General features: G+C 45.9%; 1 protein-coding gene across 2 annotated transcripts; it reads left to right on the top strand.

The window, feature by feature from the left end:
- Positions 1-487: 487 nt before the first annotated feature.
- On the top strand, positions 488-20,857 carry TRMT9B (tRNA methyltransferase 9B (putative)). 2 transcript variants are annotated; one of them, XM_081020083.1, is made up of 4 exons: positions 488-853; positions 15,777-15,931; positions 18,397-18,570; positions 19,653-20,857. In XM_081020083.1, exons 1-4 carry the CDS (start codon positions 810-812, stop codon positions 20,684-20,686), a joined length of 1,407 nt encoding a protein of 468 aa, XP_080876209.1. In that variant the 5' UTR covers positions 488-809; the 3' UTR covers positions 20,687-20,857. The 2 variants fall into 2 exon arrangements, with proteins under 2 accessions (XP_080876209.1, XP_080876210.1); XM_081020084.1 differs by lacking the exon at positions 488-853 and adding an exon at positions 935-1,072.
- Positions 20,858-22,601: the final 1,744 nt, after the last annotated feature.

The raw sequence follows: 22,601 nt of genomic DNA, 5'->3' as shown, positions 1-22,601 counted from the left end.
CTGTGGCGCTTGTCATTCTCAACGGCGCTGTGCGTGCGGAATTAACTAAATTTGGGGGTGCTGGGCGGATCTTTGCACCCCAGCGGCGCATATGCTAAAGACAGCCCTGCTGGCCCACCCATGAGGCATGGTGAGGTGACCGCCTCAGGTGGCAGGACCCCCTGGGACAACAGATCTCGATGTCACGCTTCCTCACCCCTTCCTGATGTAGATCTTCCCTTCCCCTGATTCCCTGGCAGGCAGCGAGGGCGCAATGGTGGGGTGCCCAAATGCCTTGGGTCTCGTCTCCCTGGGTCTGTCCTGGCTCGCCTCCTGCCCCCAAAGTCTGCTGCCCTTGCCTTCGGTTTCCCTCTCCAGCGCGCCCTTGGCGTCTCCCTCCGCCCCCCGCAGCCTCCCCGGCTGCCTCTTCGCATTCCTCTCGCGCGCCATTCCTCTCCTGCGTCGTCGTCCCGAAGGGGACCTTTTTTCTCTCGCGCGCTCTCACCTGCTCGTTAAGCGCCAGAGCCGCCTTCGCCTCTCTATTGCCCCCCCCCTTCCCCGTCACCTTCCCATCTTCTCAGCAGAAGCTTCCGCGCCCCCTCGCGCCAGCGGAGAGGCGCTAAGAAGGGAGAGCCGGGGCAGAGAGAGGAGGAATGAGCCCGGCCGCCGAGGGGAGCCTCGTAGCCCCCGACGTCGCCCGAGTTAAGCGCCGCCTCCTCCTCCTTCTCCCCGGGCAGGATGCAGAGGCAGCGGCGGCGGCGGCTGGTGGCGGTGCTGCTGCTGCTGCTCGCGGCCGGCAGCCTGCGGCGCGCGGCGGATAGAGGAGGCGCATGAGGCGGCTCTCGCCCACCCTGCCTCCTACCGGCGGGTGCAGGTAAACGGGGGCGAGGGCGGGAAACGAGGCGGCTCTTCGGGACGCTCGCCAGGCAGGCAGGCAGACCGCGGCTTCTCAGCAATGCCTCTCGCGGCTCTCTTAGGATGCATACGGTAGAGCGACCGAAGCGTTGTATAATCCCGCGCCCCCCATTTGGCGATGCGCCCTCCCGACTCTCCCGCTTCGAAGAGTTGGGGTGACCGTTCCAAGCGGACTCGGGTAGGGGAGTCCCTCTGCACTCAGCGAGATTTACTTTCCCGACATGTTTAGGATCGGGCTGTGGAAAGGGGGTGGGAGTGGGAGACATTGTCGGTTTGGCTTAAGAATAAATCTGTCTATGCTTGCCTATGCGCACCGCACGTGCAGGACGATCCCCGTCGTTGGCGCATGTTTAAACCCGTCCATTAAACTCCCTTTTATTCCCCTGTCCAGCAATTCAACAGAGATGCTGGTTTAAGATGCCATCCCGCTCGGCGCAACTTCTTCCTTTTTCTCTTCCGCCGCACCACTTGCTTGGACGCCTCTCTGCTATTTGGGGCTGGAAGGTCTTCATGCGGGCGGCAGCAGTGGCCCAACCTCCCTCCTTTGATCTTTGTAGCTGTTTTGCATTTTGCAACGAACAAATAAATAAATAAACCTTAAAATAGACCAGATCTTTGAAGTGAAGTGGGTGGGGGTGTAACTCTTGCCTAGCGGCTCGCTTGTTTTGTTCTTAAAGCTCTCTAGCATCCTCATGGATGGAGACTATTTTTTAAATTATTATTTTAAAAAAAGCAACCACCCTGTTTTGATCTTGCCTCAGCCTTCTCAGCTGACTTGGAGAAACTTCACGCGGTTACCTTCAGTTTTTGTCTCATTCTTTTGACCTCTTTGTTGTTCCTGAAGTCTGCCGATTTCCCAGCATGGATATTACATATGAATTGGAAAAGATGTGAAGCTTCCTGCATGGGCTTAGCCAAGGGGGGGGCAGAGAGGGGCAGCTGGCACCCCCCAAATCAATCAATAAAAATAAAAATACATAGCAAACTGATGTTCTGCCCTCCCCAACAAAAGGCCTGCCCCCCCCCGCAACAAAAATCCTGGTTACACTCATGCCTTCGTGTGTAATGAATGCACGTGCCAGTATTGACATGTTTACAGCTGCCAGAATGGGCACAGGTTTGCTGCATGCGATGGTGAATGTGTCGTTGCCTCCCCCCGCTCCCCATAAGTGATATTCATGTATGAAAATTATCAGCAGTGTCATCCTGAGAGGTGCCAAGGGAATGCAAATCTAGTCCAGCTGGAGAAGCCAGGTTCAATAATTTCACCCAGTCTAGTGGTGGGATTTTATTTCCAGACAGAAATGTGATAGTGATCTTGCGTGCATGTGGGTGTGTTTGTGCTGCTCTCTTTGCCAGGAGTAGCAGGTGGCCAGGTGATGGCTTGCTGGCTTCCCCTTCTGTTGCTAGCCTGCACTTTTGTGTTTGCATATCTGTGCACCAAATACATTTCCCTTCCATAGAACATGGTAGCCATATGCTCCCGTCTTAACTTGTGCCTGGCTCATCCAGTTTATCAGCAGCTATATATTTCCATCTCCTTTCTTTCTTTTAAGGCTGATTCACAGCACTTCTGTTTAAACCATCCTGTTTGGGGAGAAATATTTGTTAAGCTGATTGGGTGTGGTGGGGAATCGTTGAGGAGTGAAAGGAAATTTGTTAAAGGCAAACCAATAAATCCGAGACATGAGATAGTTAAAACAATACATAGTTATTCTATAATGAAACTGTGCATAACGAGATGACAGAGCATAGTGGCTTCTAGAATTAGGAAAACATTTGTTGCATCTTATAATATATTATTAAAATACTCTATATAAGGTCCCTTGCTTTCATTGTTGAACGGGATGGAATTCCCTAACTCAGATTTCTCTCCCTCAGCAAATTCTTTAAATTCAGTGCTTAAAAATAATACATTATGGTTGTTGTTTTTTAAAAATCTTTCTGGTGCTTTCTCTTCCTTTGCCGACTTAAAACAGATACATGCATTTATATGGTTCTCATACTATAGTTGTATTTGGTATTTTTGCCATGCTCTGAACATCTGGTCCTGTGGATATAAAAACTACAGTTCCAAGGATGTAAAAAGTTCAGTTCTGAAGAGTAGGGCCCTTTCAATTTCAGAGAATCTTGCAAACCAGGTCTACATACACACCATACATTTAAAGCGCATTACTCTCCCCAAAGAATCTTGGGAACTGTAGATTGTTGATACTTCTGAGAATTATCAGGACACCCCTTAAAGAACAGCAATTCCTAGCACTCTTAACAAACTACACTTCCCAGAATTATTTGGGGGAAGTCGTGTGCAAATGTGCTTTAAATGTATGGTGTGTACACAGCCCAGGTTCTCTGGTGACATTTCTATTTAGGAAGGACTTTGGGGAAGTGAACTTGGCTCTTTGTTTGGCTTAATGGTAGACTTTTTAGTGTTGTGGTTGTTTTCAACAAACCAAAGATGTCAAAGATGTCAAGTCCCGCAGGGCCCTAGTCTTTTGTGACAGAGCATTCCACCAAGTTGGGCCCAGTACTGAAAAGGCCCTGGCCCTAGTTGCGACCAATCTAATGAAGGCCAATCTAATCTTATGAAGACCTGATCTCATAAACGTAATGGAAGTATTTATCAAATAAGTGGTTATTAGGAGTTTGGGAGCACAGTGGCATCAGTTTGCTGATGATGCACAGCTCTATTTCTCCATGAATCAGGAGAGTCTGTGGAAGCTCTGGACCATTGGTGGACTAGATAAAGGTCAATAAACTGTGTTTGATGCCTGGGAAGCTCTGTGGGTGGGCTGTTCCTGTGTGTGGAAGATAGGGTAGTTGCTTGTTCTGAAAGGGACTTAACTCCCTCTAAAGGAGCAGGGACATAGCTTGGGAGTACTTCTGTATACATCTTTCTCATTAGAGGCCCAAGTAACCTCAGTGGCTAGAAGTGTCTTTTGTGAGCTTTAACTGGTATACCACCTACATCTGTTCCTGTATGAGGATAACTTGGCCACTGTAGTCCATGCATTGATTACCTAGAGACTAGATTCCTGCAACACACTTTATGAGTGGCTGCCCTTGGGCCTGTGCAGAATGTGGTGGTTAGACTGCTGATGGGGGCAAACAGCTGGTAACATGTAGCACCTTTGCTATAAGGTCTTCGCTAGCTGCCCATACCTTGCTGTGTCATGTCCAAGGTTCTTGAGTTGATCTACAGAGCCCTGAACAACTTGGGTCCAGGATACCTTATGTACCGCCCGAGCCCTTCTGTTCTGGTCTGATGACCGAGATCATCCAGAGGAGCACTGTTAGTTGCTCTCTGTGCCACAAAGCCTGGACTGGCCTCATCTAGAAGTCAGGAACTGAGTGTCACTGCAGAACACCCTTCCAGCAGAGATTTGGAAGGCATCCTCACTTTTGACTTTCAGGTGTCTCTTGAGGACTTTTTTTTAAATGGCAACAGGCCTATGCAGTTGTTTAAAATGACTCTGGAGCAGCCAGCCATTTTAATGATTGCTTTGTATTGCTTTTGAATGTTTTGACATTGTTGCACACTGTCTTGATATTTTGCAAAAGTGCAATAAAGAAATGCCTTGATAAATAAATACAGAAGTAAATGGGCGACATTTTTCATGTTCAGCTTTAATGCAGAACATGATACATGTAGACCTTGCCTGCATTATCAGCATTTTTATAAAAATGTAGTTTATTTCTCTCCTGTCTCTGCCCACTTTTAAGCTAGTGGCCATCTATGGAAAACTGTGCAGGTAGATTTCTATCCATTTGCTCAGAGGTAAACCTGCTGCTTCTGCTAACGTCCTGGCCAATGTGTGCAATGACTGCCAAACACTTTGCACTGTACTAATATTATTTGATGTAATTTTGTATCATGTTAAGACTACTTTATAGTTAGATTTTTGCTATTTTGCATTGCTCCCCCTTTAAATGTGCCATAGAGCCACTGGCCCAATTTCATGTGGACCTCTGGATGCTGTGGGTAGTGTTAGAAACTCAGATATATAAGCTAGACACCAAATGGCTCCTTAAACCAGGGTTACAGTTGCCAAAACAGAATCCCTAGTTGCCATTTGTGGCAAGATGCCTCGAAAGTTGTATTTTTCAATACAAATTTTTTTGGTTCCTGAAATTCATTCTGATTGTACAGGTAAGATATCACAGATAGAATTCTACAGGATGTATTGATAGTATCTGAAAACAGTCCATATCCAAGCATTGCACCGCCAGATGGTGAAGGCACCAGATCCTATCCTGTGGCCCATGCGTCTTCAGTCGGTCTCAAGTGGCTGATAACCAGGCGCAAATTGCGCCTGGCAAATATTGAAGGCGACTGTGGGCACACAACTCTTGCTCTCTGGACTATCCTTCTGAGAACTGCTGCCTCTTCTCTGTTTGTGAGAGATAGAGATATAGAGGAGAAATGGTTGCTACATGGTGAGCCAGTATTGTGGTGAGCTGTGTGGTTGGGGTGGATCCAGGAGAGAGAGGGAGGCTGGGATGGAGAAAACCAGAAATGGATGGAGCTGAAACGGATGAAGTAATGGGAGGTGTTATCTCTCTACAAGCCGTCACTCTGATCTGTGTTAATGGAAGGGGCAGGGGAGCCAAAATGGACACAAAATGGACACTTATGGCTTTGGTTCTCCACGATCACAGCATTTCTGGCTATGGGATTCTTGTGTCCTTTCTGCCCAGTTATCTTCTAGAAATGTATAAGCCAGTTGACGACAAAAGGCAAGGAGGACCTTTCTGCTCCACAGTAGGAGAGAAGGCCTATAAACACCTTGCCAAGCTGAGCAGTTGCACCGTTTCCCGATACGCAAGTGAAGAGGTGAGCAGAATAATTTCAGAATTGCTGCTAGGGCTGATAAGGTATGGAGGATAAAATTCCTCCTGCGCCATCATTACTTTGCCTCTGCCTCGAGTGATGTGAACCATGCAGCTGATTACAATTCTGAATGTGTGAACCAGGACTCCAAAACAGGCATGGAAAAGAGGCAAGCAATGCTTGAGAGTATTTGCAAAAGCAGGCTAAAAATCTATCTCCAAAAATATATATAAAAAGAAAATAAACCATCAACGCTTTCCTATAATTGCTCATGTTCTAAGCAGGAGACAAAAAAATGGTGTGTGGGGGGGAAATAGAAAATCGTAGGACTCTTTATGTCCTGTCGCTTCTCTGGTAAAAATGCCAAAATATTTAATCAGTTGGAATTAGCAGGCTCACTATGTTGCTGGGTGAATCTTCACCAGAATTGTTAATTACTAGCAATGGCCCCTGCGGCAGGGACATCACTGTCCAACTTCATATAATTCACAAGCCTGACTGTTGCATGGCTTTGGATAACTGTCATTATGAAATGAACATGAGGGCAGATGTAGTCAAATGATGGATTGTCTCGGGGTTAGCACTTTACACCATTATTCTGCTTTCTGCTCAAGATATGTCTCAAGCCCTGCACAGATGGTAAAACAGTATAAAAATGTATGTATGCACTGGGGAGGGGGACAGAGTGGGAGACTTTTGGCTCCACTCCTGATCTCTACATATTAATAGGGATGTTATTATTATTTTATATATATATGGAAGCTGCTCAGAGTGGCTGGGGAAACCCAGTCAGTTGGGCGGGGTGTAAATAACAAATAATAATAAAATTGTTATCATGGAATAATTGCTTTGTTAGCAATTGAATCCCAGCCTTTCGGTGTGATTGGAATTGCTGGAAAGGGTACGACCACAACCTGGAATTTCAAGCACAGTGGTGTAAAGGGAATCTTGTAAAGCCATCCCACCTGGGCTGCTAGAGGAGGTTGAATTCTCTCAACAGCATCTGTCACCCCAGTTCCACCAGTCCTCCAGTTAGATTTACGGTACCCAGTCCAAGATTGTATCTAAAACCTGGTAAATGTTACCATGTATCTATAATGATACACAATAGTGCGTTGAATAATTCATTGATAGAGAACCAAATTCAGTGCTGTGTTGTTAATATTTAATTCCACTTTAGTTCATGGTATAATAAAAATCTAATCAGGAAACAATGGAATGGTTTGGAAGTTTTGATGGATACTTCAATACATGATTCATCCACAGGAGGTAATATATTCATTCGCATTAAAAAGTCAGTGGTGGCAAATACACTTTTAATTAGCCTGGCAACATCAAAGAATAATCACAGTACTTTTAATCTTGCTGTGAACAGGATGGATTTTTTTTAAAAAGCACCAACTATAATTGCTGCTTAAATAAAGCCCATCAATTATGTAATTCATCAATTTTTTTTTTTAAAAAAGAAAGAAATGCAGTTCATGCCATAATTTTAAGAATCTTAGCAGACAGGCAGGCTTTAGGACTCTGGGGTACGATTCTAAACTTGTATGTTGATAAAATTCCTACTGGATTTTCACTTCAGTGAAAAGGAGACTTATCATGTGAGTTTAAAGCTGAACTGGCAGGAGTCAAAGAATTGCAGGTTTCCCCAGCATAGAGACGGAGGACTCAGCTTAAAAAAAAGCATTTTATATGTGTTGTATATGCGATATAATGTTGTGACACCAGGCGGCGCTGTGGAAAGGAGTCCCGTCTTTCCCAACTGGATGACACGCAAATCTTTGATGTGTCTAGATCCAGCCGGAGTGATGAGTAAAGCTGTGCAGTTTAGCTTTCTGCCACTCCTTAACACTTTGAAGACACAGAAATTCTTCCAAAAAAAGGTTGAATTCTGGGAATTCTGGACAGAGTTGTGAAGTTCTGTGAGCTAGCAGAAGGTGTGATCAGAACAGGCTGGACCTTTTCCCAGGGGTAGCAGTACCTGAGCCAGTGGGAAAAAGACCGATCTATGAAAAAAGTGATAGTATCATAGCTGGAATCCTATAAGTGGAGTTTGCTGAGAGCAGCTGGTTCTATCATGAAGTGGCTCAGGTAGAAGGCCCTTAAAGTTGAAGGGGGGCAGTTTAATTCAATTAATTTGTTTATTTTTGCCATTAGGCCGAGGCACTTGTGGATAATGGGAAGGTGGAACCTAGGTTGGGCTTGGGCAGTCAGTCTCTTTTCAATGGTTTCTCTTACCGAACTGAAACATAATGATTTCCACCTTACATCAGCATCTCAACCAGGGTCACCCTGTTTCATCTGAGACAGGACTTTATCTAAGGTCCAAAACAGGGTAGAATTCATCTGGGGTGTTCTGCATTGAAAATTACTTCGCTGGCCATCTGTGATATTTAAATCCTAAATTTGCATCCCTACATATCATTTCTATGAAGTTTAGCATCTATGCCCTGGTTAGTTTTAAGTTTCTTTCAATGCCTTGGGTTGTGTGGGAGGTCCATCCAGATCTGACCAAGGCAAAACTCACAGTAGATCATAATGGAGTTTGTTTAGGGCCCCAGTACTGACTTGTGGGGAATAACAATTATCGTCCTGTAGCCTGAGAGTCTTGGACCTTTTTGAACTGCAGTCTTCCTCTTGAAGAGCATAAACACTGAGCAGCTGGCTTCTAAAGGCAACTGCTATGAATCATCCTCCTCAATTGGCCTTAACTGCTCAACAGTGTTCTCTGCTCTGAGCGTGACCTCTGCTTGGAAAAAACCATTAAAGTATTCCCAATTCGCGAAGTGGAGTGCAGTATACACCTCTGTGAGTGTGATTATCTCCCGTATTTGAAGAAGTCGGTATGATAATTGAGCAGACGCCAACAAGGTTTTCTTTTTGGTCTCCATCATGGAGTTTTAAATAATTGCATCAAGTCTCTGCTGCAAAGCTGTGTTTAAATTACAGTGGTACCTCAGGTTACGAACAGTCCTGCTTACGAACGCTTCGGGTTATGAACTCCACAAACCCGGAAGTAGGTGTCCCGGGTTGCGAACTTTGCCCCGGGATACGAACGCAATCTGCTTCCGGGGCCGCGAGAGACCTATGTAGGGATTGTGCGTCTTGGGTTAAGAACGCTTCGGGTTAAGAACGAACTTCTGGAACGAATTAAGTTCGTAACCTGAGGTAGCACTGTATGCCTTAGCTCCTTCCTGTACCACAAAAGCTGAACACACTGCTGGTCACCTGGATTGGGGCACCTGCTCATGTCAGAGATAGGTAAGAAAAAGGATTGTGAGTTGAAATCACTGCTTCCTGGAATCCAAATCTCCAATATCCTTCTCTATTCACGTAGGGTGTTCAGGCACAATGTTAGCAGTGAGCTGTTCCAGGTGGGCAGCAGAGGGAGAGATCCTGGCTTGTATATGCATCCTTCACCCCTCTTCCAGAGCCTAATCTGCATTCCCAAACTCCGGAGCTCCCATCTTTCTTAATTGTACTGGATGCTATTTCTCTTTGACCTCTTGTCAGAGAATTGGAATCATTTTAATTATTATTGTATTGGAATAATGACGTTTAAGATGCAATAAAACCATGTATTTTACTGGGTGAAATACAGTCTTTGCTCTTGATTGGCATTAAGACAAAGGTAACAGTGTTAGAAGCTGAGATATAAAAGCTAGGAGCTAAAAGGCACCTTAAATCTAGGTTATGGGCACAACAACAGAATGTCAAGGCATGCCTTTCCCCAGAACAAGAATACAAAGCTGAAAATGAATGAACTGCAGCTAAAATATTATGTTCATTTTTCACATGGTCTAGTCCTTCCCCTGCCCACCCCCCTAATATTCTTAAGAGAGTCTCTTCTCCAGTCTTCAGAGAGTAGCTGGAAGTGGGGAGGCAGAAAAAGGTCCTCCTTTCCTTCCACTCTGCAGTTTTAATGTGAAATCTTAGGTGCAGTACTGTGCCCAGAGCTCAGAAACTGCTCGCACTAATGAAATTTCCTGTCACAAAATGCACCTGGAACAATGGGAATTGATTACACTGAAAGGTAATCTTCTTAAGATAATAATAAACAATACAAATTATGCATATCACAATTATTGTATATAGGATATCACTTTAATTAAGATACTAAGTAGGTTTATTAATGCACACATGTTAATGTTATTCATAATAAATTTAATATTTATTTAATTTAAAAAGAAAAATGCACCTTTCACAACAAAAAAATTGCCAACAAAAATTTAAAAATACGTATTTTTAAAGAGGCATCTTTGAAACTTAAGCTATTTAAACTTTAATGGAGGTGGGGATGGGCAGAATGATTTCCTGTGGGAAACTGATATTTCATGAAGTTACAGTTCCAACTTTTAGGGATTTAGTGGTAAGTTTTGTTTTTTAATCCCCGCCCCCCAAAAAGCTCTGCAGGAAGAGGTGAAATGTAGTTATAGCCTCTCAGCGAACAAAGAATAATGCATTTCTGCTATAATTACACATTCAGGCCTGATGACTCATTTCCTCAAAGAAAAGCCTCACAAATATTAACAGTATTCATGCTACTAAATGTGCTTTTACTTCACAGAGAGGCTAAACATCTTTCCCTTTCCGACTCATAGAATAATTTTGAATAAACAAGGAAACAGAATATCAGAAGATATGGAAGAGCTCTCGGGTGAACAATGTCCTTAAGCATTTCAGTTCACTAAAGACTTAGAGCTGCTGATAATTAATCATTATCCTCTTGTCCCTGAAACCAGTAGGCACTGTATAGACGACTGTAGCAGTGACGGAGGGATCCCACCGCCATCTGTACGGTGCTCGGGTGGCGCCAGCGGCAAACCGCTACGTACAACTCATGTGTGGTGTCACACGCATGCGCTGTACGTATTGACGCTGCACATGCGCCCTACACCCTACACCAGTGTGGTGTAGTGGTTAAGAGCGGTAGTCTCGTAATCTGGGGAACCAGGATCGTGTCTCCTCTCCTCCACATGCAGCTGCTGGGTGACTTGGGCTAGTCACACTTCTCTGAAGTCTCTCAGCCCCACTCACCTCACAGAGTGTTTGTTGTGGGGGAGAAGGGAAAGGAGAATGTTAGCCGCTTTGAGACTCCTTCAGGTAGTGATAAAGCGGGATATCAAATCCAAACTCCTCATCCTCCTACATAGCGACGCCACTCATGCATCGTACGTAGCAGTGCCACACATGCATTGTACGTAGCGGCGCAACGCGTGCGCGGCCGGCGGTTTGCCCCGCCCCGGGGGTTGGTTAGCCTTCTTTCACCCCTGCTTGCCAGTTTGCTGAAGGCAAGCGCCCCATGCCATTTGACATTGTCAGATGCTGCTCAGAAGCACACCGTCCTGCCCCAAGTTCTCTGTTGGGGAAGATCTCTTACACTGTTCTGAGCTTTGGAAACATTAGAAGGTTCTGCCCGTTCCAAAGTGTAATGTGATAGAGACAACCAAACTCCCTGCCACCCTCTTGTGCCATAAATTTGCCCTGCTTTTTTCTGCTGCAGAGAGCCCTGCCTGATATGAGGAACCAGTTTCCTCCCTTTCTTGAGTCTTCTGTCATGTACTGAGAGGCGAGGGGAGGAAGAATATTGACTGGCTGCTGAGCTAAGCCAAAATTACTCTACTTGGATGGTAGTGTAGAACAAACTGTGCCAACCTGGTGTCTATTATTATTATTATTATTATTATACTGCCCTACACCCGCAGGTCTCAGGGCAGTTCACAGAATAAAATCAGAATATACTGAATGACAGCCCCAGTTGCATGGTCAGCGATGGTGGGAGCTGGAATTCAACATCTAGAAGCTTGTAGGTTCCCCATTCTCCATAATGCATTAAAAACGTTAAGTTGCTACCTACACTTGACAAGAGGTAGCCAATTTTCAGTTTTGACTGGTCCCAACCATACCAGGGGAGAAGGGTTAAACCTTGCCTCCCCAGCACTATGGTCCAAATCTAAACTGGTCCTCCTGCAGTTGCTTTAAAAAAGTATCTTAGAAGAACCAGTTCATGAATATCATGTGTCACATCTGATCTTCAGGGAGGTCCAAGCCACCTAGTTCTGAAGACTGAGTTCTAAGCTTCTGTTGCTTTAATTCTGTGTAGCTTTTGGTCATGCAATTTGTAGTTGAGGAACTTTGTTGTAATTTATATCTGAGATTCTCCAATAATTTTGTCATACTCTCCTTCAAAGCCTTTCATCAATTGTCCTTCATCGCAGTCTGAAGTTGATCAGGATCAACTGAGGCTTCCCATACTTCCCAAAGAGATCTGTTGCCCCTCTTCTAGAAATTACAGTGTACGCTCTTGGATCAAGTTTGTGTTGACGTTGGGCTTTGCTTGAAAACTTTAACCTTCAGCCAAGATAGTATAATGCATTATTGGCAGAAGCTGGCAATTTTGTAAAGTGGTTTGCAGTTATGCGCTTTCTATTCTTGTTCAAGACATGCATGGATGAAAGCAAAGGGTTCCAAAACAGTGGAAAGAACTCGTTTTATTTACGAACCACTTATGAAGGCTTATTCTTACTGAGCTTGTTGAGATCAAGCAGACTTGGCCACAGGAAAATTTAAGTGGTTTACAGTTGCACTGGATGTGAAAACTGTAGGGCTACCTTTGAAGGAGACTTGGAAACTACAATTAATCCAGAATGCGGCTGCCAGACTGGTGACTGGGAGCTGCCACCGAGACCATGTATCACCAGTCCTAAAGGATCTACATTGGCTACCAGTACATTTCCAAGCATAATTCAAAGTGTTGGTGTTGACCTTTAAGGCTCTAAACTACCTTGGTCCTGTATACCTGCAGGAGTGTCTCCATCCCCATCGTTCAGTCTGGAGGTTCAACTCTGAGGGCCTTCTGGCAGTTCCCTCACTGCAAAAAGTGAAAATACAGTGGTGCCTCGCAAGACGAAATTAATTGGTTCCGCAAGTTTTTTCTTCTTGCGAGTTTTTCGTCTTGCGAAGCACGGTTTCCCATAGGAATGCATTGAAAATCAATTAATGCGTTCCTAGGGAAACCGCTTGCCAGGCTGGCGGTGCGGAGAAGGGCTTTTCTCCCCACCGCAAGCCTTCAGGACAGGTACGGGAACAGAGGGGAAGGCGCACAGCGCTTTCCCTCTGTTCCCGGGGCTTGCGTGGGAGGAGGGTTTTTCCTCCGCACCGCCAACATTCAGAACAGCATTCTGAATGTTGGCGGTGGGAAGGAAAACCCTCCTCCCACCCCAAGTCTTCAGGAAAGCCATCCGAAGCTGGGCGGCGGGAGAAGGTGTCCCCGCCCCCCCCGCCCGGCATCGGAGCTTCGTTCCGATGCCGGGCGGCGGGAGGAGGCGTTCCTCCCCCCCCGCCCGGCATCGGAGCTTCGTTCCGATGCCGGGCGGGGGGAGGAGGCGTTCCTCCCCCCCCGCCCGGCATCGGAGCTTCGTTCCGATGCCGGGCGGGGGGAGGAGGCGTTCCTCCCCCCCCCGCCCGGCATCGGAGCTTCGTTCCGATGCCGGGCGGGGGGAGGAGGCGTTCCTCCCCCCCCCGCCCGGCATCGGAGCTTCGTTCCGATGCCGGGCGGGGGAGGAGGTCCGAGGACAGTGGGGAAGACGCGCTGCGCTTCCCCGCTGTCCCGGAGATTTCCCTATGGGCTGTCGTCTTGCGAAGCAAGCCCATAGGGAAATTCGTTTTGCGAAGCGCCTCCAAAACGGAAAACCCTTTCGTCTAGCGGGTTTTCCGTCTTGCGAGGCGTTCGTCTTGCGGGGCACCACTGTACAGGGAACCAGACAGAAGACTTCAGTCCTACATACTTTTTTGGGAATAAGTCCCATTGAAATCAGTGAGATTTGCTTCTAAGCAATAATAATAATAATAATAATAATAATAATAATAATAATAATTTATTTCTACCCTGCCCATCTGGCTGGCCACTCTGGGCGGCTTTCAACAAAACACTAAAATACAATAACCTATTAAACATTAAAAGCTTCCCTAATCAGGGCTGCCTTCAGATGTCATCTAAAAGTTTGATAGTTATTTTTCTCTTTGACATCTGGTGGGAGAGCGTTCCACAGGGCAGGTGCCACTACCGAGAAGTCCCTCTGCCTGGTTCCCTGTAACTTGGCTTCTCACAGCGAGGGAACTGCCAGAAGGCCCTTGGTGCTGGATCTGAGTGTTTGGGCAGAACGATGGAGTGGAGACACTCCTTCAGGTATACTGGACTTAGGCCGTTAATTTTATTTGTATGCTGCCTTTCCATAGTTACCACCATGCTCAAAGCAGCTTTACATTAAAAAAAACCTAACTACAAGCATAACACAAGCAGTCATAAACAATAAATAAAGGATCAAAAAGCACAACCAAATTGAACAATTTCTACATAAATCATAAGATCAATAAGATACAAAAATTTAATATCAATAACACCCCCAGAATTCCCTCACTCCTAAACAATACCCCAGCCCAAGAGTCTTGCAAACTTGCTTAGGGGATCCTTAGCAATCAAATATTTCTGCTGGTTGTGCTAGTTTAAACTGTAAACACTTAATGGACTATAAAAGCAGCAGTGGAGATAGTACAGGAGTTTTAAAAATATATGGTTCCAGGCATTCAGTCTGTGGAGGTCTCTGCAAATTAAGACATGATATATGCTTTAGTGCTTCTGAATAATTCCTGAAAGCTACACCCTCCCCTGTGTTTCTTTATGTATTGTTGGATTCCTTGGAGACGATTGGGTAAACAAGCTTTAGCTTTCTCTGGCCAAAGAAAGGTAGTGGCTTTTTCATGCTTTTGGTTTTTCTCGGGTAAAGCGGCAATTGTAGCCTCGGCCTTTTTTAACACTGAAAGAAAGCTCCAGTTAAGTATTTGCAGCCCTGGCACTTTGGCATTTAAACTCCCCAGGCTCCATGAAATAAACTTAAGTTTGCTCAGCTTATTCTTGGAGAATAGATGAAAAAAAGAAACAGCTACACCTTAGTTAGGGATTTCCCCTGCATGCAAAGACAGACTCTGGTGGACTCAATGGACAAGACCAGTAGTGGGTCCAATGGTCAAGAAGGCCATTTCTGCATGGGGTGTAAAGGGAAGTGAGGGGCAAATAGGGTTTGTCAATCTGGGAAAGTAGCCCATCTAGGAGAAGGAAATCTCTGACCCTAAACCTCTGCTGCTTTGCAGCTACACTCATTTGTGAGAAAAGCTTTGGGAGTAAACCCCGAAGAACCATCCATACCCGCTGCCTTACAGGACATCTTCAGGAGCAGAAAAGGCTAAGGAGTAAACACCACACAAATCTGGAGTGGAGTCCCAGAGAGGTCACTTTGGGACTGCAAATGGATGGGAGGAGAGGCAGTGGGAAGTAGCAACTAGGAGAGTTGTCCACACCAGTGTCTTCAAAGTAGCTCCTAATCAAACAGTCCAAGTGACTGTACAGGGAAATCCCCACCCAAAAGAGGGCAAGGGTGGAATGGAGGAATCACTGCTTTTGCACATCCTGATGACACGTGCAGCAGCCCAGAATGGAGCCCCCACTTAAGCGGGGATTCCCCTGTTTGTGGCTGGAATGTAGGTATCTTAGAGCAGCAGTGTGGAAGCCTGACTTACATAGAAACAGGGACAACTATGCCACCATAGGAAATGAGCACAATAGTAGCAAATGGAGACGTTGTGGTGCATTGGGTGGGTTGCATATGTTGCCTCCTGGAGTGATTTGGTTTTAGCACGACGCTCTGCTGCAAGAGGCTATTAGCAGGCAGAACTTGTGGAGAAGAAAGGGAGGTCTGCTTACCAGGGTGACTGAGAGGAGAGAACAAGCAGCGTTCCACCCAAAGTAAGATGTTGGGAGGCAAATGAAGAATGCATTTTTGTATGCAGAAATGGTTGGGGTGGATGGGAGATGTTGCTTGGAAAAGTTGGGAACTCCCTTCCCTTGCCACTTTTCAAAGGGGAGTTCTCGCAAGAGCCTGTTCTGCTGCTGTATGTTGAGATTGGACCTCTATTCATGGCTGTTCTTTTTTTGGAATTTAACTCTGGAACATGTTGTTCAGTGCATGTTTGGTCTGTTTGTTTCTTGAAGGATGGAACATGAGGCTTCCCAGCTAGAAAAGAAACATGTGCATAACGTCTATGAAAGCACAGCTGCCTATTTCAATGATCTGCAGGGCAAAGCGTGGCCTCGCGTCCGACAGTTTCTTCTAGAGCAAAAGCCAGGCAGCCTCATTGCTGATATAGGTAGGTCTATGTTTGTGTGCATGTGTGTATGTATGTGTATACTGATAGACAGACAGCATGAAGAATCCTTATAACTTTAAGAAGATAGGAGGAGATGATTTTACATCCTGTTATGTACACATTACCACTAAGTTTGGATTTGCCATACAGTGGTACCTCGGGTTACATATGCTTCAGGTTACATAGGCTTCAGGTTACAGACTCCGCTAATCCAGAAATAGTACCTCGGGTTAAGAACTTTGCTTCAGGATGAGAACAGAAATTGTTCTCTGGCGGCACGGCAGCAGCAGCAGCGGGAGGCCCCATTAGCTAAAGTGGTGCTTCAGGTTAAGAACAGTTTCAGGTTAAGAACGGACCTCCAGAACGAATTAAGTACTTAACCCGAGGTACCACTGTATATCTATTAAATTTCGAGTCCAATAAAAAGGAGGGAGGGGGAGAGACTATATGTTTGTTTGTTTATTTATCCACCACAAGTTACATAAATTCCAGCCCTGAGCTCTGATGTGGTGAGGAGAGTCCACAATATCTTTGTGTTCACTTTGATGAAGGGAACAGCTCGATGCAAGCATTTCTTTTACACACACCACTCTCTGGTGATGTGAATGGATAAATTTCTGTGAGCGTGCCCAGAAGCATCAGTTAATTTCTGCAGCTGAACGGGTGGGCTGGCCGGCCTGTTGACCAGTAGCCTGGCTGCTTCCTGTTTCTGGTTACCTCCTTGCAATGGTAAGTTTTTTCTTTGCTTTTGAAGTGGGGTGGGCGAAACCATGTGGAGATTCTTGCAAAATTCAGATTGGGTTTGAGGTGAGCCAGGTGGTGTTTGGCCATCCCTTTCTAGGATTAAATTTTGGATGGAAGATGGTTGCCGGTTACTGACCTGTAACACCGCTGCAGTTTCAGAACTGATGGATTGGTGACATAGCAACCAGGAAATCCCAGGCTCGGAAAATGATGAGTAGCTTATACCTGTCCAACCATCCTCCCTGTTAGCTGAGCTGTCTTGTCTTCCACCCCAATACCTCACCCCTACCCATCACTAAGCAAACTGAACAACTATGAAAACATTTGAAACAGACTGAATATCCCCCAAAGTGTTCTATAAATGCCAAATATTAGCATCATATTACTGTGACAATGACTACTACTGTGTGCTGGATTGCAGCCTTCGTTTTTCAATACTAGAGTATGCTTGAAGAAGTATGCAGGCTTCTGCTTTGAACCTTTGCTTTCTTATTATTTAAGATGCTCCATTGTCATTCTGTAGTGACTGGGAGACAGTTTTTTCGTTAACACTATTAGCAGGTCAGAAAAACTTAGGGCTGTTTTTTAAGGCAATTGGAAGCATTTTATCTGAATTCCTTATAGTAAACTAGTCCCCTTTGCTGCTTCCCTGCATCTCTCCAGCTGAAAATTGGCAGGAATTATTCTTCATCACTCGCCTGCTGACTGCCTGGAGCAGTTTTCAAACTCTTTTTGAAAAGGTTTCTTTGAATGGTTTTGCATTAGAGTGGTACTTTTTCTTGGCTATGGATTTGAAACTATGCACAGCAAGGAGATATGTTTTGTAGTGACTCCTAAAGCTTAACATATGAGTAGCAGTAATTTTTATGGAAGAATGCTGCAATCCAGCAACAGAGATCTGTGATGGAGGCTTCATGCAGCCTTATTATTGTTAATGTTAATCTGAATGCACAATCCATAGGATGGACTGGGGTGCATCTCTGAGTGTAGATAGGGATGCTCATCTTCATCCTATCCATCCCAGTTGTAATCCATGACTAGAGTTGGATTAGGGCAGAATGTCATACATGTCATATTAAAATCCAGTTAGTTGTCCACGTAGCTTTGAAGTATCCTTTAGAATGACACTTGTAGTAGTGTGGTTGCTGTTTACATATAATGTCACTAGAATGAAGAGAGCTATAGGTAAGGAATTGACTCCAACTGTTTCTGTGGATGGATGCTGAGTGCCCTAAAGTTGTAAGTGTAGGGTGGATTGAAGAAGACAGCTTTAGCATTAACTTGATGTTAGCAACGTGAATCTAAACCTGGCAATTCTTGTAAGAAAAGATAACAGTGGTACTTCGGTTTCCGAACATCTCAGTTGTCGAACATTTCAGTTTTCAAATGTCGTAAACCCGGATGTAAATGCCTCTGTTTTCGAACACGCCTCAGAAGTTGAATGTGCCACGCAGCTTCTGCTGAATGCAAGATCCTGAGGCCTAGCTGTCGGCTATTGAGGTTTCGGTTTTCAAATGTTTTGGAACTCGAACAGTCTTCCGGAATGGATTACATTTGAAAACCAAGGTACCACTGTATTTGTCTGTTTCAGTGGTCCATATTCACTCTGAGAACACACAGTTTTACTCTGCTCCAATGTCAGCTGAACAATAGAGATTGTTTTGTTCCTCTGTAACCTTGTTTGGTGTTTGTGTGAGTGTGTTTATTTTTATTTTTTAAAGGTTGTGGGACTGGAAAATACCTTGGTGTCAATAGCCAGGTGTATAATCTTGGATGTGATTACTGCGGTTCTTTGGTAGAGATTGCAAGAAATAACGGTTGCGAAGTGATGATCTGTGATAACCTTAATCTTCCTTTCCGGGGCCAGTGCTTCAACGCGATCATTTCTGTGGGAGGTAAGAGAGTCTGGATGTTTGGGGGGGGGGAGTAAAATATGTTCACTAGACAATGTGTGCTTCTGCACTGCTGTTTGCTCACTTTGTCCAGAATATGAAGAATAGGATAGAGCAGGGATGGGGAACCTCAAGTCCAGAGGTTGAATATGGCCCCTAGGCATTTTTATCTGGCCCTTGGACCTCTCCCCAGGCCACACCCCCTGTCTCCAGGCCACAGCCCTTACCAGTCCTTTTTCACCCCCAAAGTGTTTTCCCCTGGCTGGAATGTGTCCCAGAACTCTGATAATGGCTCTTCCTTCTGTGGATGGAGGATACAGAAGGGTGCATGCGTTTGCATAGAAACTTAGTTACACTACTCCTCAGGTCTTCCAGTGTTAAAACCACATCGTCTGCAAACACTTTTATTTTATATGTTTTATGTTCCACCTTTACCCCTTTTATATCTATGTTTTCTCTTACTCTCCTAGCAACTACTTCTAAAATCAGTAGAAACAATAGAGGGGATCTAATCCTTTTAACTGGAAGTGCCATGGATTGAATCTGAAAATTTCTGCAACAGTAAATTATTTTTGCTGACATCTGTGCAATTCCCCCCTTGTACCTGAACAGCACAGAATAATTCATTTTGTTTTGGGGAGCAATGAAGAGAGAGGCTTTGACTTGATATACTAGCAGGGGAAAGAGATCATGTTCCTGGGTGTGTTGCAGATAAACATGGCTAGTTGGTGTGTCATTAACATAGGCTGAGGATCAAGCCTTGTGACACAGCAGCCAAGAACCTGTGCCTAGACTAGATGGTTGGATGTTTTTCAGACCACTCCCCATGCTCCTTTTAGCCTTGCATGAGATAGAGCCTACAGGGCAAGAGTATGAGATGCTGAGCTTTTAACATCATATCTAAAACATTTGTTTAAATTCAGCATTATAGAAATTATTCATTAGGTGCAAAAATAATGTGAAAACTGTAATCTCACTTGTAAATTTGCATTGACACACATGTAAAAGGCACAGTATTTTAATATTTTTAGCACAGAATCCCCACATCCATGAATGTTAAAATATCGTTTTGCTTCTCTCCCCAGTGATTCACCATTTCTCCACACAACAAAGACGAATCAAAGCATTAAAAGAAATGGCCAGGGTGCTGGTACCTGGAGGCCAGATGATGATTTACGTGTGGGCCATGGAACAAAAGAATCGGCATTTTGAGAAGCAAGATGTGTTTGTTCCATGGAACAAAGCCCTCTGCTCCCGGTTGCTTTCTGAACGCAGCAAGGATGCGTGTAAGAGGGAGCTTGCAGCTCATGCCATAACATCTCAGACTGTGCCCCCGGACCAGCTAATGGGTTCCAACCACAGCTACCCTGTTACCCTTGACCAGAAACATCCCCAGAGGACTGGCAGCTGCTTAGCTGAAGCCTGTTGTGTGAAAATCTCTGAAGAGGAAGAGAAACGAGTTTACAGTGCTCTTGGGAGATCTTTTCGTTCCTGGTTTTCCTCCAGATCACTGGACGAGTCAGCCTTGGGGAAGCAGAATGAGAAGATGCAGCCTTTGAAGAGCACAGCTGGATGGACAAACAACGCCGTCTATGTTCAGCCATCAAGGCACTGCAGTGTAGATTTAGGCTGTCAAGGACCATTGGTGAAAGAGCAGCAACTAAATAGTTATGATGAAGTGTTTATGAAGCATATGGCGTGCAAAAGATTGGAATGGCTGGCGGCCTCAAGATCACTGAGAGATTTCAATGGTGAGCCACCTGCTTTAGTCGAAAGCAAAAATGAGGAAATGTCATTCCTGGATAGCTCTGTGGAAAACGTAAACAATGGCTATATCCCGTCAAGCAATAGTCATTCTTTTGCGGGCAAACACTTTAAAAGGACTTCATCGGCAAGCTCCAGTGAGTCTATTGTAGATGCGGCTGTGGCTGTGGGAGACCGAGTTGCTTGTGGTCAGGATACAAAAGCCTTCATGCGCTATTACCATGTTTTTCGGGAAGGGGAGCTGTGCTCTCTGCTTGAAGATAATGTGCCCGAGGTTCACATAATAAGTTCAAGCTATGATCATGGTAACTGGTGCATTATTGTGAAGAAAGCAGGTGAACAACAGCATGCATAGTTCTGAAAATCAAGGGCTTCAGATATTGCTTCCTGTGGAATTTTAGAGACTCCCCCCCCCCCCGGCCATCTGATCTCCCATTCTGTGTGTGTGGGAACAAATGTGTGGATAAGGATGTCATTGTGAAAAAGGGTACTTGACATTTTGCAGAAATGCAGGCCTTCTGCAAACACCCATTGTCAGGGAACTGCCATCGGAAGGAAGGGAAGTGAAAGGGCTCACACAGGTTGGGAGAGACTCAGCAGCTGAAGAGGGAACCAGTAGGGGGAGAGGAGCTGGGCTGAGGGAAAGGGAGCTGGAGGGATGGCTCAGAGACACTTCCAGCGAAAACAGTGGGGAGGTTTCAGGACCTCCTGTAGGGACACCCACTCCTCGCCGGAAACTGTCACGCAGAGAGTCCAGAAGACGTGTTTCCGTTAAGGAGCTTTTATGTTGGAAGCGATTCCGAAAGCAACCACTGTCGGAATCTGCCAGCGACTGACGGAGCCATGTTTAAGGGGCTCCGTTACAGACAGAGGTTTGCAAACTTGACCAAACTCTGAGGGACTAGGATTTTACACACAAGCAGCTCATCGTCCCATCACAGCATTCCGACAGTCTTCGTGAGCAGCTTGTGCAGGAGAAGGCATCATGAGCAACCCAGCCGGAACCGGAGAAGCAGGAGCTGGAGCGGGTCCAAGCCTGGAAGAAAGGTACCGGGTGTTGGAGGTCCAGCTAGCGCTGCAGACGGCGAGGCTTGAGGAGAGGAGGGCTCAGGATGCAGACAAAAAGGGGAAAGACACCCAGCTCGTCAGAAAGGTACCAGGATTGGTGCAGAAGTTTGGGGGGGAGCCCAAAGACTATCATGGCTTTCGGACAGAGATGCAATATGCCCTCAATCTGCAGTTTGATGAATTCCCTGACGAGGAATCAAGAGTGGCTTTCGTGATTGGGCATCTTGAAAAGGGGGCGAGAGACTGGGTTAGACCCCTGATGGCAGCGAATAGTGACGTCCTAAAGGACACGATGAAGTTCTTTCGCGCCATGGATCTGATGTTTTCCAGCGATATTGAACAGGGAGTGGTCCGCAGACAGTTAATGGCTTGCAAACAGGGGAGCCGATCTGTCCGTGAGTACTGGACTGAATTCACCATGTTGATCCATAAATTGGGGTGGGATCTATCGGCGGAACCCATTCAAATGCTTTTTGAAGAAGGGCTTTCTTCGGCTGTGAAAGACGAACTTTCCCGGGCGCCCAGGGCGGAGTCTATGGACCAGCTGACCAAATCAGCGCTGACCATAGGAGCGCGCCAGGAGGCGAGAGCATTGGAGAGGCGGGAAGGGAAGGGGGAACGTTGGAAGGAGTTCCGCATTCCAGACATTCCAGAGCCAACTTTCCCGCCGGCAGAGCCGATGGAAATCGGAACAGCGCGCGCGCGCGCAGTTTCAAAGCCCAGTGAGGGGGGAAAGAAGGAGGGAAAAGGCGCCCGGAAATGCTATCTCTGCCAACAGCCAGGTCACTTTGCCAGAGTCTGCCCCCAGAGGAAGGAATGGCAAGGGATGGTAGGAGCTGTGGAGGGAAGAGAGGAAGAAATACCGAAGCAAGTAAAAGCCAACGCCTGGCTGCCACCGTCGGGGCACAGCAGTCAGGCCAAAGAGCAGTGAAAGTGCCCACGCCAGAACCTCCCAAACCCGCCCTAGTGATAGAAGTGGCGCTAGAGCTGCCAAACGGACACCCTCTAAAGATAAAGGCGCTGTTGGACTCAGGCAGCTCCTGCAATTTCATGAGCAAAGAGTTTGCAGCTGAACACCAGATACAGACGATCCCTTTAAGCAACCCCCTGCAGGTGACCACGATCGATGGCAGGGAGCTGTTGGGAGGAGAAGTCAGCTTGCAGACCGTCCCAATGATAATGAAGGTGGCAAGGCACACCGA

The sequence above is a fragment of the Podarcis pityusensis genome (genome assembly GCF_964106645.2).
Source record: "Podarcis pityusensis genome assembly, chromosome: 9".
In the NCBI taxonomy this organism is placed as follows: Eukaryota; Metazoa; Chordata; class Lepidosauria; order Squamata; family Lacertidae; genus Podarcis; species Podarcis pityusensis.
The sequence above is the reverse complement of the archived record's forward strand: the minus strand, read 5'-3'. Positions and strand labels throughout refer to the sequence as shown.

Coding starts and splice junctions, on each gene's coding strand:
- TRMT9B (XM_081020083.1), top strand. CDS start 810: ATGAGGCGGCTCTCGCCCACCCTGCCTCCTACCGGCGGGTGCAG. Junction 854..15,776: donor CCTCCTACCGGCGGGTGCAG/GTAAACGGGGGC, acceptor TGTTTCTTGAAG/GATGGAACATGAGGCTTCCC. Junction 18,571..19,652: donor CGCGATCATTTCTGTGGGAG/GTAAGAGAGTCT, acceptor TTCTCTCCCCAG/TGATTCACCATTTCTCCACA.